At 37.1% G+C, this 16,451-nt stretch overlaps 1 protein-coding gene across 2 annotated transcripts in view; it reads right to left on the bottom strand.

Moving 5' to 3' along the window:
• The window catches only part of SLC5A12 (solute carrier family 5 member 12), a 48,268-nt gene that overhangs the window by 11,659 nt on the left and 20,158 nt on the right, over positions 1-16,451 (bottom strand). For both annotated transcript variants that reach the window (XM_078434001.2, XM_060606236.3), the window contains exons 7-10: positions 13,494-13,623; positions 12,190-12,278; positions 7,684-7,796; positions 3,763-3,830 (exon numbers count right to left, since the gene is read on the bottom strand). In XM_078434001.2, the coding sequence (XP_078290127.1) occupies positions 3,763-3,830; positions 7,684-7,796; positions 12,190-12,278; positions 13,494-13,623 (400 nt within the window). The remainder of the gene's footprint in view (positions 1-3,762; positions 3,831-7,683; positions 7,797-12,189; positions 12,279-13,493; positions 13,624-16,451) is intronic.

The following is a 16,451-nucleotide window of genomic DNA, read 5'->3' as shown; positions in this document are numbered from 1 at the left end:
CAATATGCTTCTGTATAAAAAGTTCGTCACATGATAAAAAGAAAAAAAAATCCAAGAGTTTCTGGCTTTTGAAGATATGCATTTCTATAACCTACAGTACTAAACTAATCTTAATTTTTATCTTTGTTTTTGTTGTTGTTCTTAAGCGGGTTCAATTGGGGGAAGACTTAAATCTCACCCAATAGCTTTCTCCTCAGTGGGCAAATCTCACATAAATTGCTCCTGCAAACTGGGGGTGATGAATAAAAGGATGTGCTTTGGGCTGGGGGTTGCCTTACTGTGCCTTAGCTTTCTCATTTCAAGTGGGAATCCATGCCTGCTTCCTGGGTTTTCCTGTGAGCATTCAACGTGTAATCTGAGAAAGGTCAGAATCATGACTAAGCACTCTACAGCACATAATGGGTACCCCCCAAATGCTATCTACTATTATTTTTTCCTTTCTCTTTTTCTTAAGTTTTAATTTTAATTCCACTTAGTTAACATACAGTGTTATATTAGTTTCAAGTGGTATCCACTATTATTATTACCTCCTTTAATTGTTGTTACCTACCCTGTTAGTGAGCTCTCTGGCTCCTGAGGCATGTCATTTGTTGGACTGTTTGGAGACCTATGAGGCACTTTCTTAAGTGGAGATAAGAACCTGCTTGGAACTCATTACAGCCCTTAGGAGAACTAGATGAGAGTCATTAAGATAGAAGCATAACGGATAGAACGGCCTTTCTGAAAGTGAGCTCTGCAAATCACTAGTTAACATGTGATCTTTGCTGCTTTTACCTGCCCCCTCCCCCTGTTTCTGCCACCACCACCACCCCCTGTACCCTCTGCCTCCCTATATATGGTCTATGGTCACATTTTAAAGAAAACCTGGGGGTACCTGGCTGGCTTGGAAGAATGTTCAACTCTTGAGCTCAAGGTCATGAGTCTGAGCCTCCTGTTGGGTGTAGAGATTATTTTAAAAAAACTTTAAAAAATAGGTTTCTTGGGGCGCCTGGGTGGCTCAGTCAGTTAAGTGTCCGACTTCAGCTCAGGTCACGATCTCGCGGTCCGTGGGTTCGAGCCCCGCGTCGGGCTCTGGGCTGATGGCTCAGAGCCTGGAGCCTGCTTCCAATTCTGTGTCTCCCCCTCTCTCTGACCCTCCCCCGTTCATGCTCTGTCTCTGTCTCAAAAGTAAACATTAAAAAAAAAATTAAAAAAAAATAGGTTTCTTTATTTTAGGACTTCCTGGGGTGTTCAATGTGCTAATGTGGCTGTGGATTTCTGAGAGGGGCACGGAGTGTGCAGCATTTCCCAAATGTCCTTGACATTGGAAATTTGCTTTCTTAGAGCATTTCACAGAATGAAGGTCTCCAGAACACACTTTATAACGTCCTAAGTAAAAGGGCCTTTGCTGAAGAAGATTCAGGCTGCCCACTCCTAGCACCATCCACAAACACACACCATGAGTATCGCATGGCTTTGTGAACACGAATTGAACCTGCCTTTATCCCTTATGTCTGTGAAACTTGGGCTTCAATCTTCCCATGTGTAAAACCTGAATAGGAATGTTGTCCCATTATGTTCAATCTAGAAAAGCTGTTTGGAAAATTAAATAGGGGAATTATAGTTGACTTTCTGCACCGTCAAACCAGACGTATTTAGAGAAATGAGAGGGACACCCTATGAACAATATCTCTCCTAGGAAACAAGAGATCAGAGTTTGCATTTCTTGCCAACCAGCCTCTCCTCAACTGTGTGAACTGTGGGGCATACATTTTAAACAATCAAGAAAGTGGGCCAAGCATATCCATCTAAATAACGACAAGCAGATGAGAGCATCATTTACAATCATCCCTGCTTTATCGTAAGCTCTGTTTTAGACCAGTCTTGTAGGTCTTTGTGTATTCTAGAGCCCTTCCTACCTCAATTGGAAATAAGATTAAAATACAAACGTTTCTGAAAAAGAACAATTTAGTGATTGAAATTCTTGCTAAATTCAACATGATGATACTTCCTTAATAGTAAATAATGTTTGGGTAAAAGGGAGAAAGCAGTGGGGCACAAGGCCTCAGAGCTGACTTCTACATGTGGTCCCTATGAATGCATGGAAGTAAACTGATAAGAGATGCTGCTGATGTCACTAAACCTACCAGTGCTGCTGTGTGAATGAGCAAATAACAAAGTGCTCCAAAAACTAGGAAGAGGTTATCAAGCATCTGTGATAAAACAGTAAGTACCTAGCTTACCAGAGGGGATACCGGGTTTCCAATCCTACAGCTTCTTATGTAGACAACTGAGCTATTGTATCCCTCAATCTCCCTGACTTACTCCCTGGAGCTCAAAATAGAAAGAAAGGATTCTTCATAAGTAGTCATTAGAAGGATCAAGTCAGATGCACAGCTCTGCAAACTAAGATGTGTTCTGTAAAAATCAGTGATTGCTATTCACGCACCCTTATTCATTTCTTTGCTGAAACAACATTTATTGAAAAGCTATGCTGTGGGGCGCCTGGGTGGCGCAGTCGGTTAAGCGTCCGACTTCAGCCAGGTCACGATCTCGCGGTCCGTGAGTTCGAGCCCCGCGTCAGGCTCTGGGCTGATGGCTCGGAGCCTGGAGCCTGTTTCCGATTCTGTGTCTCCCTCTCTCTCTGCCCCTCCCCGTTCATGCTCTGTCTCTCTCTGTCCCAAAAATAAATAAAAAACGTTGAAAAAAAAAAAATTAAAAAAAAAAAGAAAAGCTATGCTGTTCCAAGATAGTACAAAGGATGTTGAAATTATGCAAAGATGGGGTCCCCAGGTGGCTTAGTCGGTTAAGTGCCCGACTCTTGACTTTGGCTCAGGTCATGAGCTCATGGTCATGGGATCGAGCCTTGAGTCAGGCTCCACACTAGGCATGGAGCCTGCCTAGGATTCTTTCTCTCCCTCTCTCTCTCTGCCCCACTCCTGCTCATGCTCTCTTTCTTTCAAAATAAATAAATAAACAGTAAAAAAAGAAATTACGCAAAAATACAAGGGGGATATAGAGGGCTGAAGTAGAATCTGAAGATGGGCTTTTCTACTGTTGCTTCCAAGGTGGCTGATTTGCAGAGGGAAGAGGGGTGGCTCAGGAGACTTGGACCATAAACCTCGCTCAGACACTGACTAGCTGTGAAAACCTGAGCAGGATATTTTCACTCTTTTCTGTAATTATCTACAAAATGAAGATGCTGAAACATATTGTCCTCGGGACTCCTTACCTTCTTTTTATGGAAAGGGGAATTGGATGTACGAGAGGCAGTTCACCCTAGATAATAGATAGAGGTGGGCTCATGGGCCAGCTCCCCACTCCTTACTTATGTGCCTCTGGGACAATCACTTCTTCTCTATTTCTTAGTTTCTTCATCTGTAAAGTTAGTATATTAATCATACCACCCTGAGGGAAGTGATAAAGGTTAAATGTGGTAAAACATTTGGGATTGTGTACCTAGAACGTAGGAAGTGCTCCATTTATAGCAGTTATTATTATTATTATTGTGATGATAATTATCATTACTGCTTTTATTTCAGGATCATACATGCTCAGATCTGGATTTTAAAAGGGCAGTGTACCATAATTGACTTCCATTGCTATCTTTTAAAAGTTTCCCCTTCTGAAAGCAATTTTGGTTGAAATTTTACATGCATATTTCATTCGGAACTGGTATCAGAGTCTCAGCATATGGCACTTGGAGGAATAAGCAAAGCCTTAGCACAGAAAGTGGGCAAAAGTTGCTAGGAAATCAAAGGTGTCTTTTCTTGTTTTCATTACCTGCACAACACCTCCCATGAGAGAGGCAGCCACGGCCATGGAGGTACACATCACACCAAACAAGAGACCTGAAAGAAAGAAAACCCGTGACCATCATCCAAAGTGGCTTTGAGGAATTTCTTGAGCTCCTGCCCAGGACTGTCTCTGAGGGAAGCCATTTTGGAAGGGAACTCGGTGAGAACTGTCCTTGCCACTCAGCCATCACAAGCCCCAAGAGGGTAAGGGGGGAGACTTTGTTCCCAGTCAGGCAAAATGAGCTGGAATCTGGCCTCAAGGTGTTTTCTCTCCAGGATTCAGGAAGAAAGTTACCATGTGGATGCAACATGAAAATGCGGAAGAAATTCCGGTTTGACCACTCATCAAAAATCAGCTGAAGAAATCACTAACCTTTCTGGGATTCAGAGAGCTCTTCATTTTTAAGATGGCTAAAGTATCTATACATTTTACCTCACAGCGTTTGCAAATCTGGAATGTTTTTTCTAATGTTTTCCTTTAGTGCTTTATTCATGTCATCCTTATGGCCCTTTGTATATTGCATAATGATTATTTGTTTACATATCTACATGGGAGACCTACCAGGGCCATCAGAGTACCTCGCCTTTGAAGCATCTCATGCAGGGCCTCAGTACCAGGGGAGCTTGAGGGGTGAAGCAGCATATGGGTCTTACTAATCTTTTTAAGATGATGAGTTCTTTTAACCACCTTTTAAAAAACAACTGTTTTTATGCATCTTTGTTTAAAGATCGTCTTAAAATTACATTCAATTCCCATTATAACCCTTAAACTAAATAAGGGAGGGATAAAGAGACAAAGAGTTGGAGATATAGGCCCAGACACAGTGACAGAAACGGACAGAAAATGATTTTGTTTATTCTGTTTGAAATGATCTCTCAGCTAAATATCTAGCTCAGTTCCCAACATGATTATTAATTCACTTTTATGGAGTACTGACCATATGTCAGGCACTTTACCAGTGCCAGTGCTATAAAGTCAGAATGTGATTCCTGCCCCAAAGATCTCACATTCTAGGAATGTGTGGAAGGGACTACACATAAATAATGCATCCAATAGTGTAGTGCCTGGTACATCGAAAGTACCATGAATTTATTATTATTATTATTATTATTATTGTTATTTTATTTCAGGTTTAGTACATGATATACATGATATTTAATATTAGGAACTCACTCTTAAAATGAAATCAGTCTAACAACTTTCAATGCAATCTTTTCCAACTTCTCAATAAGATAGAAAAATAAGGAAGCTCACAACTACACCAGAAACCAAGTTTGATCAATAAAAACATTTTGGAATTCTAAAATTATTCTCATTATCTTTAAAGGTGATAGACTGGACTGCAAAAAATTTAAGTTTTACTGTAAAATTGAATTTATATAATTACATAATAATTTTATAATAAAATATAAGGAGTGAAGCACAGTTACAGAATTAAAATCATTATTGTTAAGAAATTTGCTTTGTGGAGAGGAAAAGAACAAAATTACAAAAATACGAGAAAAAGTAAAGTATATGGAAAACAAAAAATCCAAATTAGAAGAACATTTAAGAATAAGTAGATAAAACAATTGATACTTTCAGACACTTACTAGAAAACCCATTAGAATTTTAAGAACCAACAAGAGTTGGATAAATGACCAGATACAAAACAAAATAAATGAAAAGTTGAAGGTGTTCCACATTCATAATGAACAGTTTAGAAGATACTATGGAAAAAGCATCCCGTTCATAATATCAATGAAAGAAGAAAAGAAGAAAAAGGGAAATGAGAAGAAGTGAGAGGAAGAGAAAAGCTGAAGGAGGAAGACATAAGTGTAATTAACATACAGGGTAGAAAATATGATACCATTATAGAAAAATACTATTGCTAGGTAGAAAGCTTACAAAGATGTCAATTCTTCCCCCAAATATTTTCAGATGTAATGCAATCCCATTGGGATAGAGGTGCAGCTCCATGATGTGCAATAAAGTATTTTAAAGTTAATATGAAGAATATATAAACATGTATTACCTAAAGTTTGTTTTTGTAGAAAAAAAAAGGAAAGTTACAATTGAAAAATTTTTAAATTTTAAACTAAAAGAAAAGTGACAGGAGTTGCTCTAGCAGATATTTTAAGTAAAACACTATAAAGCTAGAGTATAAGACAAGATGGTATTGTCCTACAACTGGTAAATAACTTAATGAAAATAAGTATATGATATTCTTAAACAAATCCTTATAGATGAAAGAGTCTTATATTGTATATTATCATCACTGAAATATTAACAACCAGTGAATAATATTAGATTAATGATGCTGAGAAAATTGGCTGTATAAGAAAAAAATTTAGATCCTCATCATAAATCAAATAATTTGAATACATTTAATATGAAATACAAAATTATTGACAGTCTAGAGAAAAATAAGGAAATATTTAAGTATGTTTTTAATGGGAACAAATTTGTAAGCATAAAGAAATGGATAAAATAGTAAAAGAAATGTTACATATATTTTAAAAACTATGTAATATAATTTCTGTACATCAAACATGTATTTAAAAAAATCTGAAGGACATTTTTCAATATACAAAGGTAACATTTCCTTTATACATGAAGAGATTTTACAGACAAAATTTCTAGTATCTCATCAACAAACAGAAAGCATAAATAATTTTTTCACAGAAATACAAATGGTTATTTATGATCTGACAAATGTTCAAATTCACTATAAATCAAAAAATATAAACTAAAGCAAAAATGTGATGTTATTTTGCCCATGAAGTTGGCCAATTTTTGAAAATACTGATATCAAGTGCATAGAAAAATATGTCATTACTCACTGCTGCCACACATAAATATTAATTGGACCATGCTGGAAATATTTTTCATAATATATATCAAGAACTTCAGTGAATTTGTATTATTTGATTTGGTAATTTTCTATTGTATGTCTTTATTAAGGAAAAAATTATGTATGCTATTATAGATTAATGTATATGGGTAACATCACAATGTTACCAAAAATGAAAAAAGATTTTAAAAGGTAACAACATAAAAATAAAAAAGTAAGCCATTTTTTAGACTATTAAGAAAACGTTAAAAAACCATGTTTTCAAATAATGCATACATGACACAAGAAAATGCTCACCACAGTATCCTAGAAAAAACAACGAAGAGCAAAAGTAGCTATAATTTTATTCAAAAAGTGCATATATTTTCTCCAATTACCTATATTTTCTATAATACGTGAATAATAATATAATTTGTTTATACCTAAGAAGAAATGTTTTGCAAAACTATAATTCAGTATGGTAAGTGCTACAGTGAGCGTAAACATAATATGCAATGTGTGATTAAGCAAAGAGCAACTATTCCTAGAAGTGAGTTTACCAGGAGTTTGGTAATAAAAAATTCTTTAGAAAAGAATTTGGCATAATGTACAAACTTGTCAAATCACCATGTGGTACACCTGAAACTAATGCAATATTGTGTGTCAACTATACTAAAAAAATTAAAATAAGTAAGTAAATGACAATTATAAATAATAAAAAAGAAAGAAAAGGAAAGAATTTGACTTTATTAGACCATGTGGTTGGCTACAGTGAGCAGAATGTCTTCCCATGTAGAGGGACGGATATGATCAATACAAGGCATAATCGGGAGATGTTGAAGTGATAAATCTAGCGTGTAGGGGGAGTACAGAAGAGTGTCGAATATAAGGTTGGTGAAAGGTAAGCTAGCTGGTGATTCTCTCCCGTTACCCTCCTGGTATCTTTGGAAGTGTGAATTCATACGTGAAATTCCTCATACATCTCCGTGTGCCTTTGTGCCTGTAATGAGTGCTGAATAGCATGTGCAGGATTTTGACATGCACCACATGTACATTTCATGACATGGAGTAGAAGATCCACCGGCTGTACCTACATAAGCCTTTACTGATCCACGTGCTCAGCTTGTCGGAGAGACGGGGAAAACAACTCTTGACAAAATCCTCAAAGGTCACTGTTGCTAAGGCATTGATGCTTGCAGCCACAGTGCTACAGGGAGAGAAAAGCAAGAACACAGTCCAGGCTAAATAAAGCTGACCAGCCTGCCCCCTCTTTCATAGCAAATAGACCAGACAGGGCTCTAGAAACAAAAAACAGATGCAGACATGTCCTTATCCTGGGATTTCAGGGGAACAACGTGGCCTGCCTACTTGCTCTTCAAAACTGTTTCTGTGCTTAGTGCTCTCTGATTTCTTCTTCTAATGCTTACTAATGCCCCTGAACAAGACATTAAATGAGTTAGCAGGCGGTAATAGAGGTTGTGCATGAGTATGTATGTGTGTGCGTGTGTTTGGTTGGACTTGAGGCAGGAAATACTGACTGTCTTAATCCAGGAATAAGTACAATTTGCCATTCATTAATCATTCACTCATACCATTTATGCATCCATTTATGCATCTCTCCATTCTACATGTTAGGCATATGGTGGCGAACCAGAAAAGCATACACCTTATACTCGGTGAAATAGACATTCGATAACCAATTACACAATTGGTCCCAGTTGGTATGAAGGAAAATACCAACATGCTATGAAACTATGCCTTGCAGAGTCCTAAAGTGATATGAAGTTAGGGAACTCTTTCCTTAGGAAATGATGATTAAGATAGGCACTGAAAGGACCCATGCAAATTGGGGAAAAGATGTTCCAGAGCAAAGGGAAAATTACATTTAAATACCTCTAGATGGAAGACTTGTTGCATTCAACAACCTGAAGCCACCAGATTGAGTAGAATGCAATTTGTAAGGGAGAGAGGAGCAAAGGATAAGATGGGAAATGGGCAAAGACTAAAACCACATAAAGAATCTTATATTCCCTCTGATTTTCCACCTAGAGTCCACTCTTAGGACCGTAAAACTCACTTTGATGACAGGGGACCTGGAAATTTGGGTTTTCTTTGCAGAATAGCATGAAAGCTTATTTAATTCCTCATATGGAACAGCATCCTCCTTAAGGTTTTAGCAGAAGTAATCTCTCCATAGCATCCACTGCCAACTGTGTCCCTTTCTTAGAATTTTTGGTCTTGAGACCAAAAGAGCCAACCATTCTCTTATGGGGGAATTACCTTTTGACAAATATATGTTTTCCACTCTGGAGAGACCCAGCCTTAGAGTAAGAAGGAAAGATAAATAAGGAAAGCTCTTTAGAGAGGGGCAAAATAAAAGCTGCAGTGTCACCCCTCCATGTGTTTGACTCTCTAGTGCTCATTTTTCCTGTCCTAAGTTTCCCTGAGATCTCAATCTCAACACCACAGAATAATATCACTTTGTGTTCTTGATGCAAAAATCCTAAAAATAATATTAGTAAAAACAATTCAGTAGTACACTAAATTAGAATTACACACCAAAGCAAGTTAAAGTCATTATATAAATTCAAGGATGTTGCTGTTTTGGAAATCTGTCAACATATTAATATGCCAAAAGTTAAAAAAAAAAGCCACTTCAAAAATGCCAATATTTACTAATATTTAATATCTCTGATAAAAAAATTTCCTAAAAGAATAAATATATGCATTTTGTTCTTTTTTATAATTTATTAACTTAAAATGAATATTCTTAAACGTTAATAATATCTCTCAAATTAAAACGTGATATCACATTTAATGGTAAAATCCAAGAGCCATTTCCTTTAAAGTCATAACAAAAATAAGAATTTCTGCTAATCTCAATTATTACCATTGTTCTCAATGCCCAAGTATATGAGAGTGAACATAGAAGTGTAACTTATTAAAAAAAGAAAAACTCAAAAGTATTTGCAAATATTATGATTTCTGTACATTCAAATCCCAAAGAATTAACTGAAAATAATCAGGGGAAAAAATCTACATATCAAGGGAAATTCTGTAAAAAGAAAAACATTGTGAATAACAGACATTAAATCATATCTTAAAGCATAGTGGTTAAAATTATCAGTGTTTGCATCATTATAGATAAATAGACCAAAGAACTATAAAGAAAATCCAGAAAAAGTCCCAAATATATAGAAGAATGTAGGATATAATAAAAATAGCATTTAAAGTCACTGATGGAAAGACAGCTTATTTACCAAAAAGTAATGGGACAACTGGCTACTATCTTAGAAGGAAAATAAGTGTCGAGCTCCACTTCAGTTTTTATACCACACATATAGTCTAGATGATTTGAAGGTTTGTTATTTAATAAGACTATAAATATACTAGAATGGTGTCTGGATAGTTAGTTATAATGATAGAATGGAAAAGCCTTTCTGAGAATAATATTAATCCAGAAACCATAATGTAAAAGAATTGGTCAATATAAATTAGAATCTCCATATACTCAGAAATAAAGCAAATATACAAACAACAAATGAAAAAACATGAGATATATGCCAAGAGGCTATTTTTCTTGTATATAAAGAGGAAAACTTTAAAAAACTAACAAAGAACATAAACTGGCATGTTACAGAAAAAGAAATACAAATGGCCAATGAAAGTAGGGAAATGTAGCCAATCCCACTTATGGTCAACCAAATTCATATCCTAATTAGTTACCATTTTTCACCTATTTGTTTGGCAAGTTGAAAAGTTTGATAGCACCCAATATTGGTGGTATTGTGAGAAAAGAGATGCTCTAGTATTTTCTTTTTAGAATATAAATTGTTGAGAATTTTTGCAGCTGAATTTAGCAATGTCCATGAGAAGTTTAAACTATTAAGTATTTGGACACAGTAATTCTACTTCTTGGAATGTAGCCTACATATATCCTTGCACAATTTCACAAAGATATACGTTGTAATACCTTATGGATTAAGTGTTTGTGTTCCCTCACAACTCATATGCTGAAGTCTAACCCCCAAGGTGATAGTATTTGGAGCCGGAGCCTTTAGGAACGATGAAGTCATGTCAGTGGAGCTCTTATAAATGGACTTAGTGACTTTACAAAAGAGATCCAAGAGAGCTCCCTTAACCCTTCTACCGTGTAAGGACAACAAGAAAATGGTCATAAATGAGCCATGAATTGAGCCCTTACCAGACACAAAATCTCCCAGGGCCTTGATCTTAGACTTCCTAGCCTTGGGAACTGTAAGAAATTGTTTTTTTTTTTTTTTTATAAACCACCTAGTGTATGATATTCTGTTATAGCAGTCTGAGCAGACTAAGACAGATTTGTTAGATATGTCTTACATTAAAGGATTGGTCAAATAAATCACAGATTTTAAAAAAGAGTAGGGTACATCTACTGATGTGGAAAGATTTCTAAATTATATTACCTCAAATGAAACCATATATACAATATGACCCTTTTTTTCATTCACTAAAAGGTATATATGTTCCCATAAGCAAAGAAATTTTCAGGTTCATTGACAAGAAATTAACAGCGGTTAACTCTGTGGGTGGAGACAAAGGATTTGAGGAATAAGATATAAAACTTTGACTTTGATCTTCTGCTATTGTTTGAATTTTGACTCTGACCATTTTACTCTCTTAAAATTGGCCTTTGACAAACCTTATCAATGATTATCTGCAACTGAGCTCCAGGAAGGGAAGTGAGGCTTTTCCAACCAGCTGAGTTCATAGAGTCAAAGGTCTGGCATAAAGGAAGGTAATGATACTACATTGATCTCAACACTGTTACCTCGACCCTTCAAGTTACCATCATCTCTCAACTGTGTCAAAGCAAATGCCTGTTACTGGTTCCCCACTTTCGCCACTCTTGCTTTATCACAGTCCTTGGCCCTGACAGAAGCCTGAGGCTTTAATTGTATGGCATTGCTCACTCTCTAGCTTCAAACCTTCTGAGAAAATTAGTAACAGGAAACTTCACTAAAATGAGGTCAGGAGGTTTCAGCAGGAGATCTCATGCCCTACCACTTGTGGTCAATTGCAGATCCATGAGGAAGACAGGGACTTGACCTTGCACTTGGATACTACTCTCTATTCCAGCTTGAGGAAGAGAAGCTTTCCCCTCAGCAACCACTCAGCCAATGAAAAGCTGCCACACTTTGAACTCCCAGTTCAAATGGTCTTTTAGTTCATAACAGCCTTCCCAGCTTAGTCCTTTTCTCCTTAAAATAAAGCATACCTCTCCTTTGTTCCCCAGACGTGCATAAAGCTTTGCCACTGCTTATTTGTCCTGGATTATAATTCTCTTTTATTTCCCAATAAGCCCCAATAAGCACATCTTTAGCTGGTAAGATAATTGTCGGTTTTTATTTTTAATGCTCCAAGCTACTTCATAAAGTTTTCTGAGTAAAGTTCTATACATTGTGTGAAGTAAAGCATTCAGCAAGCCAGCTGACACACAGTAAGTACTCAGTAAGTGCTGATGATTACTACCACCATCACCCTTGTCATCTCACGCCCTTGCCATCACCACTGTCATTATCATCAGCATCATCAGAGCAGGGTGTTGTCAATATACTAACCTCAGAGTTCCGCTGAAGGCACAAGCCACAAAGAGTCCAGGCAGTCCTGGCATTGTGAAAAATATCTCCATGACAAAGTACGGCATCAGCTTTGGAGGTAAAACAAGATAGAATTAGTGGTCTTATCAGCAGAGTCTGAAATGTAAGAATGTCTATTTTTAGCAAAAGAAGGTGGGAAAAAAAAGACAAAAAATAAATAAAAATAATACAGGAGTTTGCACAGACTAAGGTTGTTACATGCTTGCAGTTGAGGTTATAATCAATCCAATTTCAGGGGACCTGAGGTCCAGCTCCAGCTGTAGGGAAGGCGGAAGGGCGGGAAGGGGCAGTGGATACTAGGAAAAAGGGTTGGATCAACTTAGAAAGTTCAGGAACTTGTTTTGTTTTTCTTATGTTTGCAATGTATGCCATTCCCTTATCTGTTTACCCTTAATGTTAGCAGTTAAACCCTAACAACAAATGCTTAAAACAGGTTTTCAGAGAATGTAGGTATTATGGTTCCACTCCGTAGCCAGATTTGTGAGAGGGGGACGCCCTCCACCCCGCAGGACAGAGGGGACAGTGAAAAATACAGAGGGGAGAGAGGTGATCGTTCCTCCTGAGCATATCCTCCATAAATGGAGGGTTTTTTTTAATGTTTATATATTTATTTGAAGAGAGAGAGAGAGAGAGAGAGAATGAGCAGGGGAGGGGCAGAGAGAGAGAGAGAGAGAGAGAATACCAAGCAGACTCCAGACTCGACACAGAGCCCAAGCCCAACTTGGGGCTTGATCTCACTACTGCAAGATCATGGCCTGAGCCAAAATCTAGAGTTGGATGTTCAACCGAGCCACCGAGGTGCCCCATATAAATTTGAAAGCACATTTAATGTAGTACATTGGGTTGATGGTGTTCAAGCTATGGTGAGAACACATGCGCAGAAGCATTATAGAAACAAGGGTCATATTGTTCAATCTGAGAATAAAGCATCTTTAATGAACCTTGAGACATATAGAAAAAAGAATTTAAAGGCCACATGGATAACCAAAGCTATGGGTTCAAGCCTAACCTCCATGCTCCTCAGCCTTGTCGTGGCCCCTGGCCTTGTCTTCAAGGACAAGGTGAGATACCTTTTTACATGTCACTCCTCACTATTAGAACCTGGTGTGTATATCACCCAATAGGAAAGGAAAGAAATCAACTCTCTGGGGCTTAGGAAGTGCCTTGAGATCCAGGTGGAAAAAGAGAAAGAACCCATATTACTCATTGATGGCCAGAAGCACACTGATTTCAGCCATTCCCTCTGGACCCAAGGGAACACATACCTGATCTGGTGCTGAGATAATGCCAGAAGTCCAAGGGTCACAGTCTTTGAAGTGGGAGTACATGATTAAGCCAGAGAAGACAGCACATACCAGAATGATCCAGAGACCCAACAAGTTAAAATACAAGGCTCTAGAGAAGAACACATAGATCTATCAGTAGCCTCTATGCCATATTACAGGATGATGAAGACATCACCAAAAATTCAAGGTGAAAATTTTGGTGGCTTTTTGCTGTAAAATAAAATTCCACAGCTTTCAAGAACCATTACATTTTACACTTTTGCAATTTTTTTTTGTTTGGGAATGTTACATTTTTAGAATGATTACAAAAATTGAATGAGGACTTTTGATGGCTTTTCTCTTGAAATAAGTTTTTCTGCATAGTCTCAATGTGTGGTATAAGATCTTGGATGAAATTTCATATACCGATCACTCATATTATGTAACTGCCAGTGAATTTCACCCCACTCAATTCATAAAACTGTCAAAAAGTAAACTTACATTTTAACATCTTTACTTCTAGGAGGATAATGAGATAAATGTAGAAGAAGACACATTTTGGAAATATTCACTATATTCATTCACTATCCGAATGAAATTTAAAGTTGATTTTTTTTTCTTTTTAGAGAGAATAGAAAGTATACAAAGGCTAGGTCATTTTCCCCATATTCTGGGGAGCATTTCTTTATATTGTACAACACACAGGTATGCTTGATTCCAGTTTGAGTGCCTTGACAATATGCTATGGCTATATTGTAGCCATTATTGATTTCTGAAAGTCAAATTATTACTAATTTTCTTTATCTCAAGGAAGATTTGAAAGTGGACTGGACTTATATAAACAATCTCATTCTGGAGAGAGTTTCAAAGGGCCAGGAGAGCAACAGTGGGAAATTTCTTGGATCCAGTCATTGTTCAAAGGGAATCAGATACATCCACATTTAAATATAAGGAGGGGTGCCTGGGTGGCTCAGTCGGCTGAGCCTCTGACTTCGGCTTAGGTCATGATCTGATGGTTTGTTGAGTTCGAGCCCCGCATCGGGCTCTGTGCTGATGGCTTAATCCTGGAGCCTGCTTCTGATTCTGTGTCTCCCTCTCTCTCTGCCCCTTACCCACTCGCATTCTGTGTCTGTCTGTCTCAAAAATAAACATTAAAAAACTTTTGTAATTAAAAAAATAAATATAAGGACACACACTAATTTCAAAGCCTCTTAACACCCATAATGTGTAGGTATACCTAGCTTTCATAAAACGCTTAAGTCAAACTACTCATTTATGAAACAAATATGGTTAAATAATTATCTTGTTTGGAAGTTTCTATTTTATACTATTTACATTAGAAAAGGGACTTATCCCAGAAGTTACTTCCTTGAGAGTACTCTAACAATGCTTGGTGTTGAGTTACAAGTTTGTTTGCTTGTGTTTAGAGGGGTTGAGTTAAAGACCGCTGTTTGGGAATAGAAGTGACACATGAGGTGGCCAATCCCTATTAACTGCACTTTTATATTCTTGCTTTCCTCCCTTCCAGACAACTGGATTCAAGCCTTTATTTAGGCCACCTCGAGAGAGGCCTCTCTGACCTTCTTTATTTGAAACAGTCACTTTCAGCTGTCTTATCTGTTTCCATTCCTTATACTATTTTACATCTTTACAGCATTTATGATAATCTGAAAGTATATAATATATTTATTTGCTTATTATTGTTTTCTCCCATCCAAACAAACACAGTACTATAGAATAGTGCTGGCACATAGCATACATGAAATTATTTTTATTTGGGGTAGTGAATAATTGAAAGAATTAATTAATTAATGGTAGAAATTGAGTACAATACAATTGTACTCTTTACATCATTTATTTTTAAAAAATAACATTGATCCCAGAGTCAGAAAACTTTATCCTTAATAGCCATCTGACCTTAGACAAGTTATATAACACCTTGAGGCGGTTAAATCATCTGTAAAACGAGTGTTAACACATCTGCTTTATTTCTATCATAGGACTAGTATAAGGATTGAATGAGTTACACTTTGTTAAAATAAATGTAGGCTATATAGCCATATAGAGAACATTCACACATTATCCAAAACAATTTTAAAGCTTCACCAGTCAACTGTGGGAAATGAGAAACCAATGGTGAGACTGTATTAAATATTAAAGCCCTGTGTTGTGAATTTGTTTTTTATTAGAAACGGACTGTGAGTCCTTAAAAGCTAATTCTCCTACTTGTAACTTAAGCGGCTCCACTGATTCATTCAAAACATATTTATCAGGCATCTCCATGTACGAGGTTGTTCTAGATACTGGGGCATAGCAGTGAACAACACAGAACCCACCCCCATGGAGATTACATTCTGGGATTAGAGACAGGTGATGATCACCGAAATGAAAGAAATGAGTAAGATGCTTTTAGATGTGATAAAGATATGAGGAAAACAAACTAAGGCAGTAGGAATAGAACAAAAGTGACTCGTGTGTGTATGTGCATGTGTGTGTGTGTGTGTGCTTATCTTAGTCAGGAGATGGGATGGAGACGGGAAGGAACCTGAGAAGCTGCATCAGCCCCTACTACCCTCATAGCACTATTTAAGATCAGTAGTCTTGAAAGATAAACTGGAGTCTAGAGGAGGGGAAGTCAGTTTCCAAGGAGCACATCTAAAATGACACGGTGGGTGATACTATTTCTAGGCGCCAGGAAAATCGATTGGGTTTAAGATCAATCAAATCATCCTTAGTGAGTAATCAGCATTCCTGGTCATGAAATTATATCATAAACAAATGCCTGGTTTTAACCCATGGACACATTCAGTATGAACATTCTGGATCTATTTTCACCTACAAATGTTTCAGGATGTATTTTCCCAACTAGAAGAGCTTTTCTTAAACTCTGATGGAATGTTTTAACGGCTCCAGGCTCTCAGATAATTGAACAGAAGCAGAGCATTTAATCAACAGTCT

This window comes from Panthera onca, chromosome D1 (assembly GCF_046562875.1).
Source record: "Panthera onca isolate mPanOnc1 chromosome D1, mPanOnc1 haplotype 2, whole genome shotgun sequence".
In the NCBI taxonomy this organism is placed as follows: domain Eukaryota; kingdom Metazoa; phylum Chordata; class Mammalia; order Carnivora; family Felidae; genus Panthera; species Panthera onca.
Note: the sequence above shows the minus strand (reverse complement) of the source record. Positions and strands in the feature narration are given on the sequence as shown.